This window comes from Felis catus, chromosome B3 (genome assembly GCF_018350175.1).
Source record: "Felis catus isolate Fca126 chromosome B3, F.catus_Fca126_mat1.0, whole genome shotgun sequence".
Classification (NCBI taxonomy): domain Eukaryota; kingdom Metazoa; phylum Chordata; class Mammalia; order Carnivora; family Felidae; genus Felis; species Felis catus.
Window position 1 is genome coordinate 62,264,813 of NC_058373.1, and position 12,943 is coordinate 62,277,755.

Consider the following 12,943-nt stretch of genomic DNA (forward strand, 5'->3'; position numbering starts at 1 on the left):
AGTGAGGCAGAGCAGAGCTCCCTGAAGCGAGGCTGAGGTGCAGTAAAAGGCCTCCTCACTGTTCAGCCTCAGTGCCTCACAAGGACCCACCAGCTCTCACTCCGTGGGTGGCAACAAAGTCCCTCCTGACCACTCCTTTTCTTCAGCCGTGTGAGCTCTCTGGAGAGACTATGCAGATGCCTCTGCTCTAAAAGAGGTAAGGGTAGGGGTCCCTCCCTGGGAGACTCCTCATTAGAACTCCTAATTGGAGGGGGTTCAGCAGCAGGCAATGGTGTCTCCCCTTCTAGCAACAGGAAACACGAGACTCCAGCTCTTTGTCCCAGGTAACCCATTTACCCATCTTGCCTTTGGGCCTGGCTGGCATGAGTAGAGGCACTAGTAGACTCTGATTTGATTTTCTCATTTGGGGCAGGCTATTGTCCAAGCTGTAAGAATTGGTTGGGAGTTTCTCTAGGCTGCCTGTGTGTGGTCTTGTTCATCACCAGCCAGGTTGGTTTGTAAAATCCAATGCCACTTTTCCTTGTCCCTTTAATTTCTGAAGTTTTTACTGCACATTGCTAGAGGGGAAAGAACTTGGGTCACATTTACTCAGCAAGGTGAAGTTAGGTTTTCAATACCTTACAAGTTCCCGTAGTAGCTGATCCTGGGACGCTTCATTAGAGGAGTCTGGAAGCTGCTTGATAAAGCAGCATGGATGGGGCACTAGGTCTGGTTGTTCATTTGGTACTTCTGGATGGAGCTTCACTCCTTGCTGTCTGGCTTTCTGACCTACAGCTCTCAGCCCAACTTTAAGTGGTCTTGTATTGTCTTTATTTGTAGGTTTCCCTCTCATCTCTTCTTCAGCCACAGGTATCCTGTCCCTATCTTTCATTCCGGGATGAAGTCTTATCCCTAAATGGCCCTAAGATCCTCCTTGTGCTTAGGAACCTTTTGGTTCTGACAGAACCTGCTTTGCCTTCATTCATGTCTGGAGGTTGCTCTGGTGTCCGGTTCTAGCCCTTGAAAGTCGTACCTTCTCAGTTTTTGTCTGAGTCAGCTGGTGGTTAGGGAGAACCAATCAGCTGCTAATGAAGCCAAGAGTAACTTGGCCTCCTCTTCAGTGAGTGCATCAAGGTTGGGGGCTCCTAGGAGGCATTTCTTACGGTGGCCCCAGAGATACCTTCCCAGGGGGTTCTGTTTGGATCTTCCTCCTCTCCTGATTCCAGCTGCAAAGTGGCCTTTCCCCATCCCTGGCAAGTTCCTAAGGTTTCCAAGGGCTACTTCTATTGTGGTTTGGGTTTGGCTGCTGACTTAGGAGAGAGGTGTACCTTGAATTGAGAAAGAAAACGTTGCTATTTGGGCTGCCCGTGGCCTCAGAGGCTGACACCCACTCACATTGTTTGTGGCAGGTGCTTTTGGCTGATAAAACAAAAATGATTGACAGGCCCTTAGCCTGGTGAGAATCTAGCTCAGGAGATCAGTTCCACCTACATTATAGTTTTTATCTTAAGTATGTCTTTTTTTACTTATAAGAATATATGCTCACTAAAGCAGTCCTGTATATTTAAAAATACAAAAAAGATTACCTTTAATTCTTCTACCCTGAGATCTACTAGCAGTATTTTGGTACATTACTTTTTAGGCAGCTTCTCTTCCAGGTTTTTTCTGATTATCTGCCTGACCTGGCGGTAGCTCAGCATCAGCCCCTGGCTGCCACGGTGTCCCCCGCTGGTCACTCTTTCCCTACAGGAGGCATCATTTTCCCAGCCCATAGTTCCCCCTGGGAAGTTTTCTCTCAAGGACTAATTTCTGCCCTTAAGTGATAGAAATGGTTTTTACTTGGGGCTTTGGACAGCATGCCATGAAGAGCCCTTGTTTGTGGGTGGGGATAGACCCTAGGGCTCTGAGGCTAAAAAATCTCCCTTGACCCTGTCACTTACATTTCTCTGCCACAGGTATACAACGGCCAACGCTGAGTCAGACTACGAGCATGACTCTGACAGGGAAAGCGATGACGGGGAAGACGAAGTGAGCTGTGAGACTGTGAAGATGGGAAGAAAGGATTCTCTGGACCTGGAGGTGGAGGTGGAGGTGGCTTCAGGCCCAGCGGTCAGAGTCCTGGAGGCTGGAGGCTCCCCTGGCCTGGAGGATGTGCTGCCCCTCCTGCAGCAGGCCGATGAGTTACACCAGGGCAATGAGCAGGGCAAGCGGGAGGGTTTCCAGCTGCTGCTCAACAACAAGCTGGCGGTGAGGCTCCAGCTCCGTCTGCCCTTACTAACCCCCAACCCTCCGAGAATGAAAGCAGGCCCCTGTAGTTGATAAGCCTGAAAGGTGACCTGGGAAGGGAAGGGAGGGTGAGATGGCTGGTTCTGCACGTACCCCCCAGGGCTGCATGTGCTATTCAAGTAGGCCACGCACTGCCCCCAGGGGCCTAGGTGTGCCTCCTGCCCTAGAGCTTCCTCCCCAGTCCTCTGCCTCCTGTAGAACTACTGCTAAAGAGCTCTACCCTCTTACAGTAGAGAGAAATGTGGAAAGAACCAGAATAGTTTTTCTTTTTATTTCCCTTGAGGCAGAGCCCAAGCTGCCTGCCCTACTTGAAATTTCTGTAACAAGTGTATAGGTCATTCAACCACAGTTCCTTTCTCTGGTTCACTGCTAGAATTTATGCTCACCCAGGTATAAATACCCCAGTTAGAATTTTTCCTTTTCTTGGGCATTTTCACTTTTTCATTGTGTCAGCAAGATTTCTCTTTCATTGTAGTTGACCTTTATTCCTCATGGTGTCAGGCCAGAATGCCCTCACTCTGAGGGGTTGTGCAATCTGTCTAGAGATAATGCGTCCTTAGTTAGCTAAGTGCAGGTGGGAGGACATGGGGATGAAACACTGTGCATAAGGCTGGCCTAATGTCAGTTTATAACACACTAGCTTGGAAACTGAAAGGGGCGTGGGGAGAAGGCCAGAGCCCCAGTTCTCTGCAGCTGAAAAAGGGCCTTATCCATCCCTCTGTTTGGTCTGCAGTATGGAAATCGGCAGGATTTTCTCTGGCGTCTGGCCCGGGCCTACAGTGACATGTGTGAGCTCACGGAGGAGGTGAGCGAGAAGAAGTCATATGCCCTAAATGGTAAGTGCTGACAGATTCCTGGTGGGAAGGTGACTGATTCTAGGGGTATAGCTGGCTCATCTGGGGCTCAGGGGGAGCTACTAAGAGAAGATGTAGGCTGTCAGGGCAGTTGTGGCTCCCTCTTTCACTCAGCACAAACTCTGGTTCCCATGGGCTTCTTCCTTCTTGAGACAGCACAGTCTGTTTCTCTGCACATCATGATTAATACAGGTGCAAATGTTTTTAGGGATAGTTGTATCAAACTAGCGCAATTCTTTGTTCTCACTCCCCAGCTGCAAGAGAGGGCAAAGCCTACTTTATTAATCTGAAGAGGGTTTTTTGCTGTTGCTTAGGAATCTGGTTTGTTACGGAGCCTGTGGAGCATGTGTTCTAAGAACAGGAGTGGAATGTTCGGTGAGGGCCTGTAAGGAGTAGTTTGGAAGACTACTGCTAGCTTAGGAGTCTTTGGGACCAATTTAGCAACTCTGTTACCAAAGTGTATCCTGGGAGGTAGGGTGCATCTGAATCATGCCAAGTTCAGGGCTCTTCCCTGTCATATCACTGAGAATCCTGGGACTTTGAGAAATGACTGGCTTTGTGGGGAAGATGGGTCCTGCCTAGCCATACAGCCCAAGTCAGGCACCATCAATAGACTTCTAGGTCTTACTCAGTTATCTAAAGTCAGTTGAACTATCCAAAGTGGACATGTCTACTTCTTCACTTACAAACATTGAGTCTTTGCTAATGTAGAATCTGACATACCTCAAGGTCATTTGTAGAATTCTGTCAATATAGAAAGACTAGGCCAGTTGAGTTGAATGTTTATTGATATTTTCAGAAAAATCTCCAAGTTTTAACAGAAGGTGCTTAATTTCTGTTTGCTTCTTCTCAAAAGCTTTTGCTTTCCCTCCTAAATTTCAGGTGAGGATTCTGATCAGCTTTTGGGCTAATATCTGGACTCTTGGTATCAACAAGAACCTTTCTTTTTGACCAACGATCATCTCTTATTTGTACCAGTAGCCAGGATGAAACCTGAAGGTGAAGGCAGAGTGGTGATTAGAGCAGCCATAGCCAGTGCTCTGGTCTGGTCTGCAGAGCTTAGCAATTCTGTACAAGTCTACTCCTGCTGGAGGACAGATTGAGCATCTTTGGAGGCCCTGCTTCTAGAATCGTGGCTTTTTTAGGACCATCCTTGATGTGTCTAAAGTTCTTCATTTTGTTCTATCTCTAAAAGTCAGACCACCAGGAGGAGGCCATTGTGTGGGATCTTAGGTGATAATCTTTTCACCCTCATGTCTAACTTGGCAGGAAGAAACTCTCAGCTCTGATTTTTCTATTAAGAGAGTGCTTTGAAGTGGGCAGGGAAAAATCCACTAAGAGACCATGTCCTCCCACTGATGGGGCCACAGTTGGTCATTGTTTAGAAAGGGGAGGTTATAGGGTGCCTGGGTGGCTCAGTCAGGTGTCCTACTCTTGATTTTGGCTCACATCATGATATCCGGTTTCGTGGGCTCAAACCCCATGTTGGGTTCTGCACTGAAGGTGTGGAGGCTGCTTGGGATTCTCTCTCTCCCTCTCTCTGCCCCTCCTCTGCTCATACAAGCCCTCTCTCTCAAAATAAAAAAGAGTGGTCTTAAAAAGGGGTGGAGGAAAGGTTATTGGGGAGGGGTGTTATTTCTCATCAGCCATCTTAAAAATGTATTTGTTGCATATGCAACTTTATACCATAATTATAATTTCAGCATGAAGAAACATTTCACATCAGCTAGCCTATCACCTCAACCCATTACTTTTGTTCCATTTGAAGCCCTCTTGGCTTTAATCAAGAAGTCCTATTTTGCAGTGTGCTCTTTTCTCCAGTGTTGTAGGCATGATGTTCTCCAGCTAGAGGGCTCCAGGCTCCTTGTTAGCCTAGGAAATCCTTGTCAAGAGCCTTCATGTGTTTAGGCCTTGATTTCTTTATCAGTCTTAGTGCCCAGAAAACTAAGTGAATGTCATCTCTGGTCAGACATTGGTCCATTTGGCTCTGGTGAGGAGTTTTGATCTAGAGCTGTGTTTAATCTTGGAACACAGGGGCGCCTAGGTGGCTCAGTCGGTTAAGGGACTGACTTCGGCTCAGGTCATGCTCTCGCGGTTTGTGAGTTCGAGCCCCACGTCAGGCTCTGTGCTGTCAGCTTGGAGCCTGGAGCCTGCTTCAGATCCTGTGTCTTTCTCTCTCTACCGCTCCCCTGCTCTCAGTCTGCCTCTCTCTCTCAAAAATAAACATTAAAAAATAAAAAATTAATCTTGGAACACAGATCCATTAGAGAATTTGATTAAAGCTGTAGGCCCTCTCCTCAATAAAATGTACCTGTAGGTAAAATTTTATACAATTCCAGAGAATACATGGACACCTTGAAGCCTGTCCACAACCCTCTAAGATAAGGTCTGTTGGGAATAGTTTGATTGCCATTGGGTTGTTTTATATTTAAAATGCTTTGAGGGGCACCTGGGTGGCTCAGTTGGTTAAGTGTCTGACTTTGGCTCTCACAGTGTGGATTCTAGCCCTGAGTTGGGCTCTGTGCTGACAGCTTAGAGCCTGGAGCCTACTTCGGACTCTGTGTCTCCCTTTCTGCTTCTCCCCAGCTTGTGCTCTCTCTCTCTCTCTCCCTCTCTCTCAATAAAAAAAAAAAGAAAAAGAAAAAGAAAAAGTTTAAAATGCTTTGAGCACATCAGGTGGATACTGTAAAAACAAAACAGAAGGTAGCTGGGCAGCTGATGACAGAGACAGAAAGCTTCTCAGGGATAATTTTTCTTTTTTTTTAATTTTTTTTTTTCAATGTTTATTTTTGGGACAGAGAGAGACAGAGCATGAACGGGGGAGGGGCAGAGAGAGAGGGAGACACAGAATCGGAAACAGGCTCCAGGCTCTGAGCCATCAGCCCAGAGCCTGACGCGGGGCTCGAACCCATGGACCGCGAGATCGTGACCTGGCTGAAGTCGGACGCTTAACCGACTGCGCCACCCAGGCGCCCCCTCAGGGATAATTTCTGCTTCACCTCGCTCTATTTATAGCTTTTCATTCTGTTCAAACTCAAAATTATTTCAAACAAACCTAGCCAGGATAGGGATTAGTAAGAGCTAGAGCAGTTATTGTTGCCAGAGCTCCTGCTGTGGAAGTGTGCATGGGAACCCTTGTCAACTCTGGATTACCTTTGTCTTACAGGAAAAGAAGAGGCAGAGGCTGCTCTGGAGAAGGGGGATGAGAATGCTGAATGTCACCAGTGGTAATAATCTACAGGGTCGTGGGAAGAGTTAGCATGAGTTAGAGTGGAAGAGAGCCATTTCTCTGCCCTGACCACAAAGGCGCTTGCCAAAGGAGACAGGAGAGGGAGCAGGGACCTGGGGGGAGGGGGAGGGGTCGATTTTTGGAAGGTGCCTTGGGAGTGAGGCAAGGGGAAATAGGATTTGTTGTTGGGACTTAGAGAAACGCATAGCTTTTTAAGAGTTATCCTAGCTACAAAATTTGTGGGTTCTTGGCTCTTCAAGGAAGCTGGCACCGTTTATAGTTTGTCCTGCACAAGCTCTTCCTTCCCCTAGCTGCAGTCCCTGGCTGGTGGTGGACTTTGGCTTGCTTGGCTTGCATGAGTTAGTTTATCAGCTTACAAAAACAACAACCCTGTTTGTGGTCTTTGTCAGGCAAGGTTCTGCCAACTTCCATGGGTCAAATCCAACTTGTATCCTAGGGCCTGTTTCCAGCACCTCAAGAGTTTTTAGTGAAAATTCTCTTCCCACCTCTCCCTTGCTTTCCATACTTCTGCCCTCAGATTGTCTCTGCAAGAGCTCCTCTCAGGGATCAGGTCCTTGGTGCCACTTCCCTGTGTTCTTCCTTGGGGCTCCTGGACTCCCAAGGATAGAAAATAGCCTTACACTTTATTCTTGGAGAACAGCTGTTTGGGAGGAAATATGGAAATGAGCCTCTGGAAGTATCTGATACAGATGCCCCCGATATTTAAGTGAATAAATGAAAAGGCAACTTGGGTCTCTACACACTCATTTAATGTCAATTGTGCTTCTAGAAACAATGCTGGGGAGATAGGGTAGTAAGATGTTTGTTTTTGAAGATGGAAAGCTGGCTGGCTTTGTTCCCTGATTGGGTGGGAGGATATAAATCTGAAGCCTGTCTTCATCAGCTTCTGTTGGTTCCCAAATTAACATGAGAATTTCCTAGAGTATCCCATCCCAATTTGTCCATGAGTACAGCTTCCCAGGGACATACTTAAATACTTTTTTTTTTTTTTAATTTTTTTTTTCAACATTTATTTATTTTTGGGACAGAGAGAGACAGAGCATGAACGGGAGAGGGGCAGAGAGAGAGGGAGACACAGCATCGGAAACAGGCTCCGAGCCATCAGCCCAGAGCCCGATGCGGGGCTCGAACTCACGGACCGCGAGATCGTGACCTGGCTGAAGTCGGACGCTCAACCGACTGCGCCACCCAGGCACCCCATACTTAAATACTTCTAAAGCTAACGTAGACCTTCTTTTAGTGTCTGCTCAGGAGATGATAAGCAATGTATTTAGGTCCCTTACGTTTTGATGATTATTAGATCCACTTTTTAAGTTTTTATGCCCCCGCCATGGCTATATTCCTTACATGGAGAAATTAATGGAGATTTGGACTAAGACATTGCCTAAATGTTAAGTAGGAGAAGCTTACTGTGGTGGGACCCCACTTTTTTGTACCTAGCATACTTTGGAGAATTGTGAGCCTACCGGTGTTTGTTAAAGAATATGAATTGGGACTACAGATTTATGAAGAGAGTTTTATACATATAAAAATGCTATTTTCAGCTCTACTTGAGGGGGATAGAGGGCAGTTGATGAGAAACCCATTCCTTGTCCTTGAGCTCGCTGCCACTTTCCCTCTTAGGTATGCAGTGCTTTGTGGTCAGCTGGCTGAGCATGAGAGCATCCAGAGGCGCATCCAGAGTGGCTTTAGCTTCAAGGTGAGGAAAGGCTTCTCTTCCTTCCCTTGTACTGCTCTATTCCAGATTGCCTGCTCTATCCCAGCTCCTTGCAAAGGGTGCTCCTGCAGTGTCTACCACTTGCTCTTCCCTTAGCAACTCTGATGGTAGTTTAGATTTACATTTTTCCCCTCAGGAGCATGTGGACAAAGCCATTGCTCTCCAGCCAGAAAACCCTATGGCTCACTTTCTTCTTGGCAGGTGGTGCTACCAGGTAAGCTAAATTCTGGGGCCTGGTATCAAGGCCCTAAGTGTCCCGTGACACTGCTATCCTTGCAGTGAAAACCTGCAAGCAGGGGCCGTAGCCTGGTCTGGCTCAAGTACCCATTTCCTCTGAATGGTTGTGTTATGGGTGACTGGACCCAGCCCTATCTGACCATGTTTTAAGTACAGAATATTTGATGTTCTTAAAGATACTTAAAACTTTTTATTTACACCTTGCTCTTTTGGTGGCAGGTCTCTCACCTGAGCTGGCTAGAGAAAAAAACTGCTACAGCCTTGTTCGAAAGCCCTCTCAGTGCCACTGTGCAGGATGCCCTCCAGAGCTTCCTAAAGGTATCGGGAAGGAAGGGACGGATTTCTGGTAGGGGGCAATTTTCTATGGGAGAATCAGAACCACTTGGATAGCTTATAAAAATAGAGTTCCCTGGATGACTGGATCAGTCTTTGGGTTGGGAACTGGAAAGCTCTATTTAATAAACCTCAGCCTGACTTGAACATGGTAATCCCCTTTACTGAACCGCATTCCTCCCTTTTTCTAGGCTGAAGAACTACAGCCAGGCTTTTCCAAAGCAGGGAGGGTATATATTTCCAAGGTAAACTCACCTGCCTTTTTCAACATCGATGAAAACATGTTATTTGTGGGAAGTCCTGAAAGTCCAGGTTCTGGTGGTATTTCTCCCAGGTTTTAACTGTTGTATCTTTTCAGTGCTACAGAGAACTAGGAAAAAACTCTGAAGCTAGACAGTGGATGAAGTTAGCCCTGGAGCTGCCAGATGTCACCAATGAGGTAATACTTTGAAGAGCTCTTGAATCATGTGACCTTTTTTCAGGAAAGAATCTTCCCTAGAAAATTGTATATAGGTTCTTTTATATATATCTCACCTAGGGGAGGAGGCAGATTTCATAGGCTGTCCTGCGAAAGTAGGTAAAAAGGAAGCAAAGGGCCCTTCTCAGGTATCAGTGGTTGGGGAAATGTTAGATTTTCGAGTTCTGGTCTAGTTTTGGTTTTATTCTCTTGTCTCCTTAGGACTCAGCTTTCCAGAAAGACTTGGAAGAATTGGAAGTAATTTTAAGAGAATAATCATATTTCAGTGGCCTTCATGACTTGAGGAAGACTGCCCTGCTTATTAGATCAGGAATCTAAGACTGCTTAAGTGAGGGTCCTGACTCCCGAGCCTGGCTGGTATCTATAACCATTCCCCAATTTCTTTCCTTGCCCACTGGTTAATTTATTCTAATCCCTTATCTAATCTGAAATTGGGGAAGTACTTGAGGCCTGGATTTCTATAGTTCTCTTAAGTGAATTCTTGGAAAACCAAGACTAGCACTGAAGGCTGCCTTTAGCCTGTGAGTGGATGAACTTCAAAGAGCTATGGGAACAAAACACAGAACTTGTACTCTCTAATCTTTTCTACTGATTAATATTCAACACCAAAGTATATAGTCCTGAAACCATACCCTATCATGGTAAAAGGAAAGGTCATAGCAGCCCAAAAATATTGCCCTCTTCTCCCCTATCATGTGAATTCTAACTATATTCCTGGGCTGAGGGGCTGGAATACTTGACTTCCAGAATAGAATCCCAGCAGCTTTTAGAAGGGCACAGTCCATAAGACAGGAGACTGTGAAATGATGACCTGAGGAGTTGCCTGGAATATATTTTGGTACAAACTTGAAATAAACCAAATTTGATTAGAAGTGACTATATTCCCCTTTCTTGCTTGACATTTCCATAACTACTTCCTACTACAGAAGCTATTGCAGACAAAATAGCACCTAATAGTTTAAGCTCTTTTCAGTGGAAATTTTAGTTACAAGTAAAAAAGGCTGGCCAAGGTCTATTCTAACTAGTTGACTCTAATGGCCAACAGCACAAAGCCTAATCTCACCTGTGATAATTCAGACAAATTTATAGGACTAAAGGATTAAAATCCTTTTACTTCCATTCCAGAATCTGCCACTCTGGCTTACTATATATATATATATACATACACACACATACATACCATCCCAGGTTTGTTTTGTGGTAAAGAAATGAAGGACAAGACCTGAGAGATACTCCATTCTTTAAACAAAGCTGCATTAAATTGACTGTGTCTTCCTATTTCCCTACATACAGTAGGATCAACACAGGCAACAGCAGAGATTTTCTATGCCTCTCCTTCCAATACTAGCTGAGAGGCCCTTTGAAATTTGAAGAGCTGGTTAAAATTCATCCTGAGTAGAAGTCTGAAGGGGAAGAAGAGAAGTATCTCAAACCCCTCAAATAGAATAGTATGGACAAGTATCAGGACTCTATAACAAAAGCTTAATACAAAGGCCATGGGAAAGTCATTGGATATTCATCTTGTAATATCTATTACATTGAAGGCTAGTAAGCTAAATCATCTGAATGTATGACTTCCCTTTAAAATTCTCAATTTTAAAGCAATAGAAACTGATCAGTTAGTGCCAATAAATTATCTTTAAGGCCCTCTCTTAAAATATTCAGCTTACACCAGAATAACTCCTATAAACCGCACAAATAACTACTTTATTAGTAGCCCCACACTAAATCTACTTAGAGCTTCTGAAATGATTAAGATTCCAGAATTATCTTGAGTTACTCTTAGCAGTTAAAAAAACAAGCACATAGATGTTGAAGGGCTGGTAGCCCAGTAGGCCTTAAATAAAAACAAATTCTTCTATAATTCAGGCAAACTAACTTAAAAACCTACTTCTGACAGTTTTACTGACAAAAAAAAAAAAAAAAAAAAAAAAAAAAAAAAAAAAACACCAGTGAGGAGACCTACTTCCTTTGCCACCCAGGCATTTCAACATTGTTCAGATAGAGTCCAGTCTCACCAGCTTTTGTCTTCAAGGGAACTAAAGATTGGCCAGGGGAACATCTGTTAGTTCTGAGTCAACCCTAAGGCACGATGTCAAACATCTTCCTTACTTCCCCCCAAATAATTCACATAGACATTAATAAACTCCAGACAGAATAAACATTTCAGATCAGTTTGTGACTACTGACCTGTCTCCTGTTTACACCATCAGAAAAGCTGATAGAATAGGTGTTTTTCCAGAAGCCTTTTTCTGGCAGGAAAACAGGAAGAGGCCTGTGAAGAAGCCCCAGGGAGCAGTCCTCTCCATTAGGCTGTAGCACTTAAGCTTTATCACAGGAAAAGCCCCAATGAATCAGTCTTTGGCATCTCCCACTCCATCTGCATTGATGGCAAACATAGCTTCAGCTTCAGGAAGACAGGGAGAATCGTAGATTTTGCAGATTCTGGTTTCCCCTCTTCCTTTCCTCAGATACAGTCTGACCCAAAGAAACAGACCAAAGTTATTATAATTTTAAAAGCTTTTTCCTATTTATGGTAGATATGAATTTTTTTCCAGATATATATGCTTCCTAGGACTTTGGGGATCTTTCTGTATTCCTTAGGGACATTTACAACCTGGAGGAATCAACTTCTATCCTGCCCCTACCTTAGTGAATTTAACATTTTGAAATAATTACTTTTTTACTAACGAGGAAGAGGCCTTTCATATTCATTCTTTCATATTTGGGGGCTTTTCATTCTTTTGTAAACTAAAAGCAAACATCTGTACTAACCAGGGCATGACAATTAGATTTAGCAAAGGCTCCTGTGTCTAATTATACAACAAAAGCTTTAATCAGGTTTAATGGAAATGTTATATCTTCATGTTTACTTCAGTTTACTTGTTTACTTCACCCCAAGACAAAATCGCTTATCCCATCACTTTACCTGGTTGTTGAGGCATGAGCAATGATATTTCCTCCAATAGGTTTTTTAGGATCTGCAGCAAACATGGCTGCTCCATCCACTTGGGCTACCACCTGGTTGGTGATCACCACTGCTACACCAAACTGATGGGGGAAACAATAAATGTCATTTTTTGTGGCCAGATATTCAAAGAACCCTACTGTTGCCACCCCTTTCCCCACAAAGTAAAGAATGATTAATATACATATCTCTTCCTATCTGTTATCTTCATGACACCAGGTACTGATGTTCTGATCTCCCAGCAAGGACCCTGAAACTTAGGCATGGTCTGTCCCTATCCCACAGCTTACCTCATCAGCAAGTCGCAGAAGCATCCGCAGAAACCTGGCCAGGTGCATCTGCCTGGCTGAAAGTTCCCCTCGACCCGAATAGTCGGTTCTGTAGAGGGCAGTGGCACTGTCTACAATTAACAGTGCATACCTATAGGAAACAAGGACTCTATGAAGCCTACTTCTAGCCTGTGTCAGATTCTGCTCCCTTCCTTACTACCCTAAACTTTCATATTCATAGTTATATTCGTACATAAATGTGTTAATTAAAATATTTGTGCAGTATTCACGTCTGAGGCACTATGTAATAAGTAAAATTTCCAGTAAGTTCAAGTGGACTATGGCTTCATCTTTTTTTTTTCTTTTTTTTCTTTTTGGAAATAATCTCTACACTCCAGGTGGGGCTCAAACTCACGACCCCGAGATCACAAGTTGCATGCTCCTCTGAGCCAGCCAGGTGCCCAGTGGTTTCATTTTTTTAACACCGACTTGACCTGAACCCACAATGCAAGAATGTGGAACTAAAACTTACACCTCCCCTTTCTAATTCAAGTTACTATCAATTCTGTCAC

At 44.5% G+C, this 12,943-nt stretch overlaps 2 protein-coding genes across 7 annotated transcripts in view; one reads left to right on the top strand and one right to left on the bottom strand.

Annotated features, from left to right (window-relative positions):
• RMDN3 (regulator of microtubule dynamics 3) overlaps positions 1-12,709 on the top strand; it is a 26,727-nt gene extending 14,018 nt beyond the window's left edge. For 3 of the 4 annotated variants that reach the window (XM_045059523.1, XM_006932641.5, XM_019832665.3), the window contains 9 exons: positions 1,935-2,226; positions 2,999-3,101; positions 6,286-6,346; positions 7,993-8,068; positions 8,223-8,300; positions 8,543-8,641; positions 8,848-8,901; positions 9,015-9,095; positions 9,336-10,010. In XM_045059523.1, the coding sequence (XP_044915458.1) occupies positions 1,935-2,226; positions 2,999-3,101; positions 6,286-6,346; positions 7,993-8,068; positions 8,223-8,300; positions 8,543-8,641; positions 8,848-8,901; positions 9,015-9,095; positions 9,336-9,389 (898 nt within the window). In that variant the 3' untranslated portion in view covers positions 9,390-10,010. Of the gene's footprint in view, positions 1-1,934; positions 2,227-2,998; positions 3,102-6,285; positions 6,347-7,992; positions 8,069-8,222; positions 8,301-8,542; positions 8,642-8,847; positions 8,902-9,014; positions 9,096-9,335; positions 10,011-12,321 lie in introns of those variants that run through there. The other variant, XM_006932642.4, reaches the window with a different exon arrangement.
• RAD51 (RAD51 recombinase) overlaps positions 11,295-12,943 on the bottom strand; it is a 33,326-nt gene continuing 31,677 nt past the window's right edge. For all 3 annotated transcript variants that reach the window (XM_006932640.5, XM_019832666.3, XM_003987273.6), the window contains exons 8-10: positions 12,393-12,522; positions 12,064-12,185; positions 11,295-11,612 (exon numbers count right to left, since the gene is read on the bottom strand). In XM_006932640.5, the coding sequence (XP_006932702.3) occupies positions 11,489-11,612; positions 12,064-12,185; positions 12,393-12,522 (376 nt within the window). In that variant the 3' untranslated portion in view covers positions 11,295-11,488. The remainder of the gene's footprint in view (positions 11,613-12,063; positions 12,186-12,392; positions 12,523-12,943) is intronic.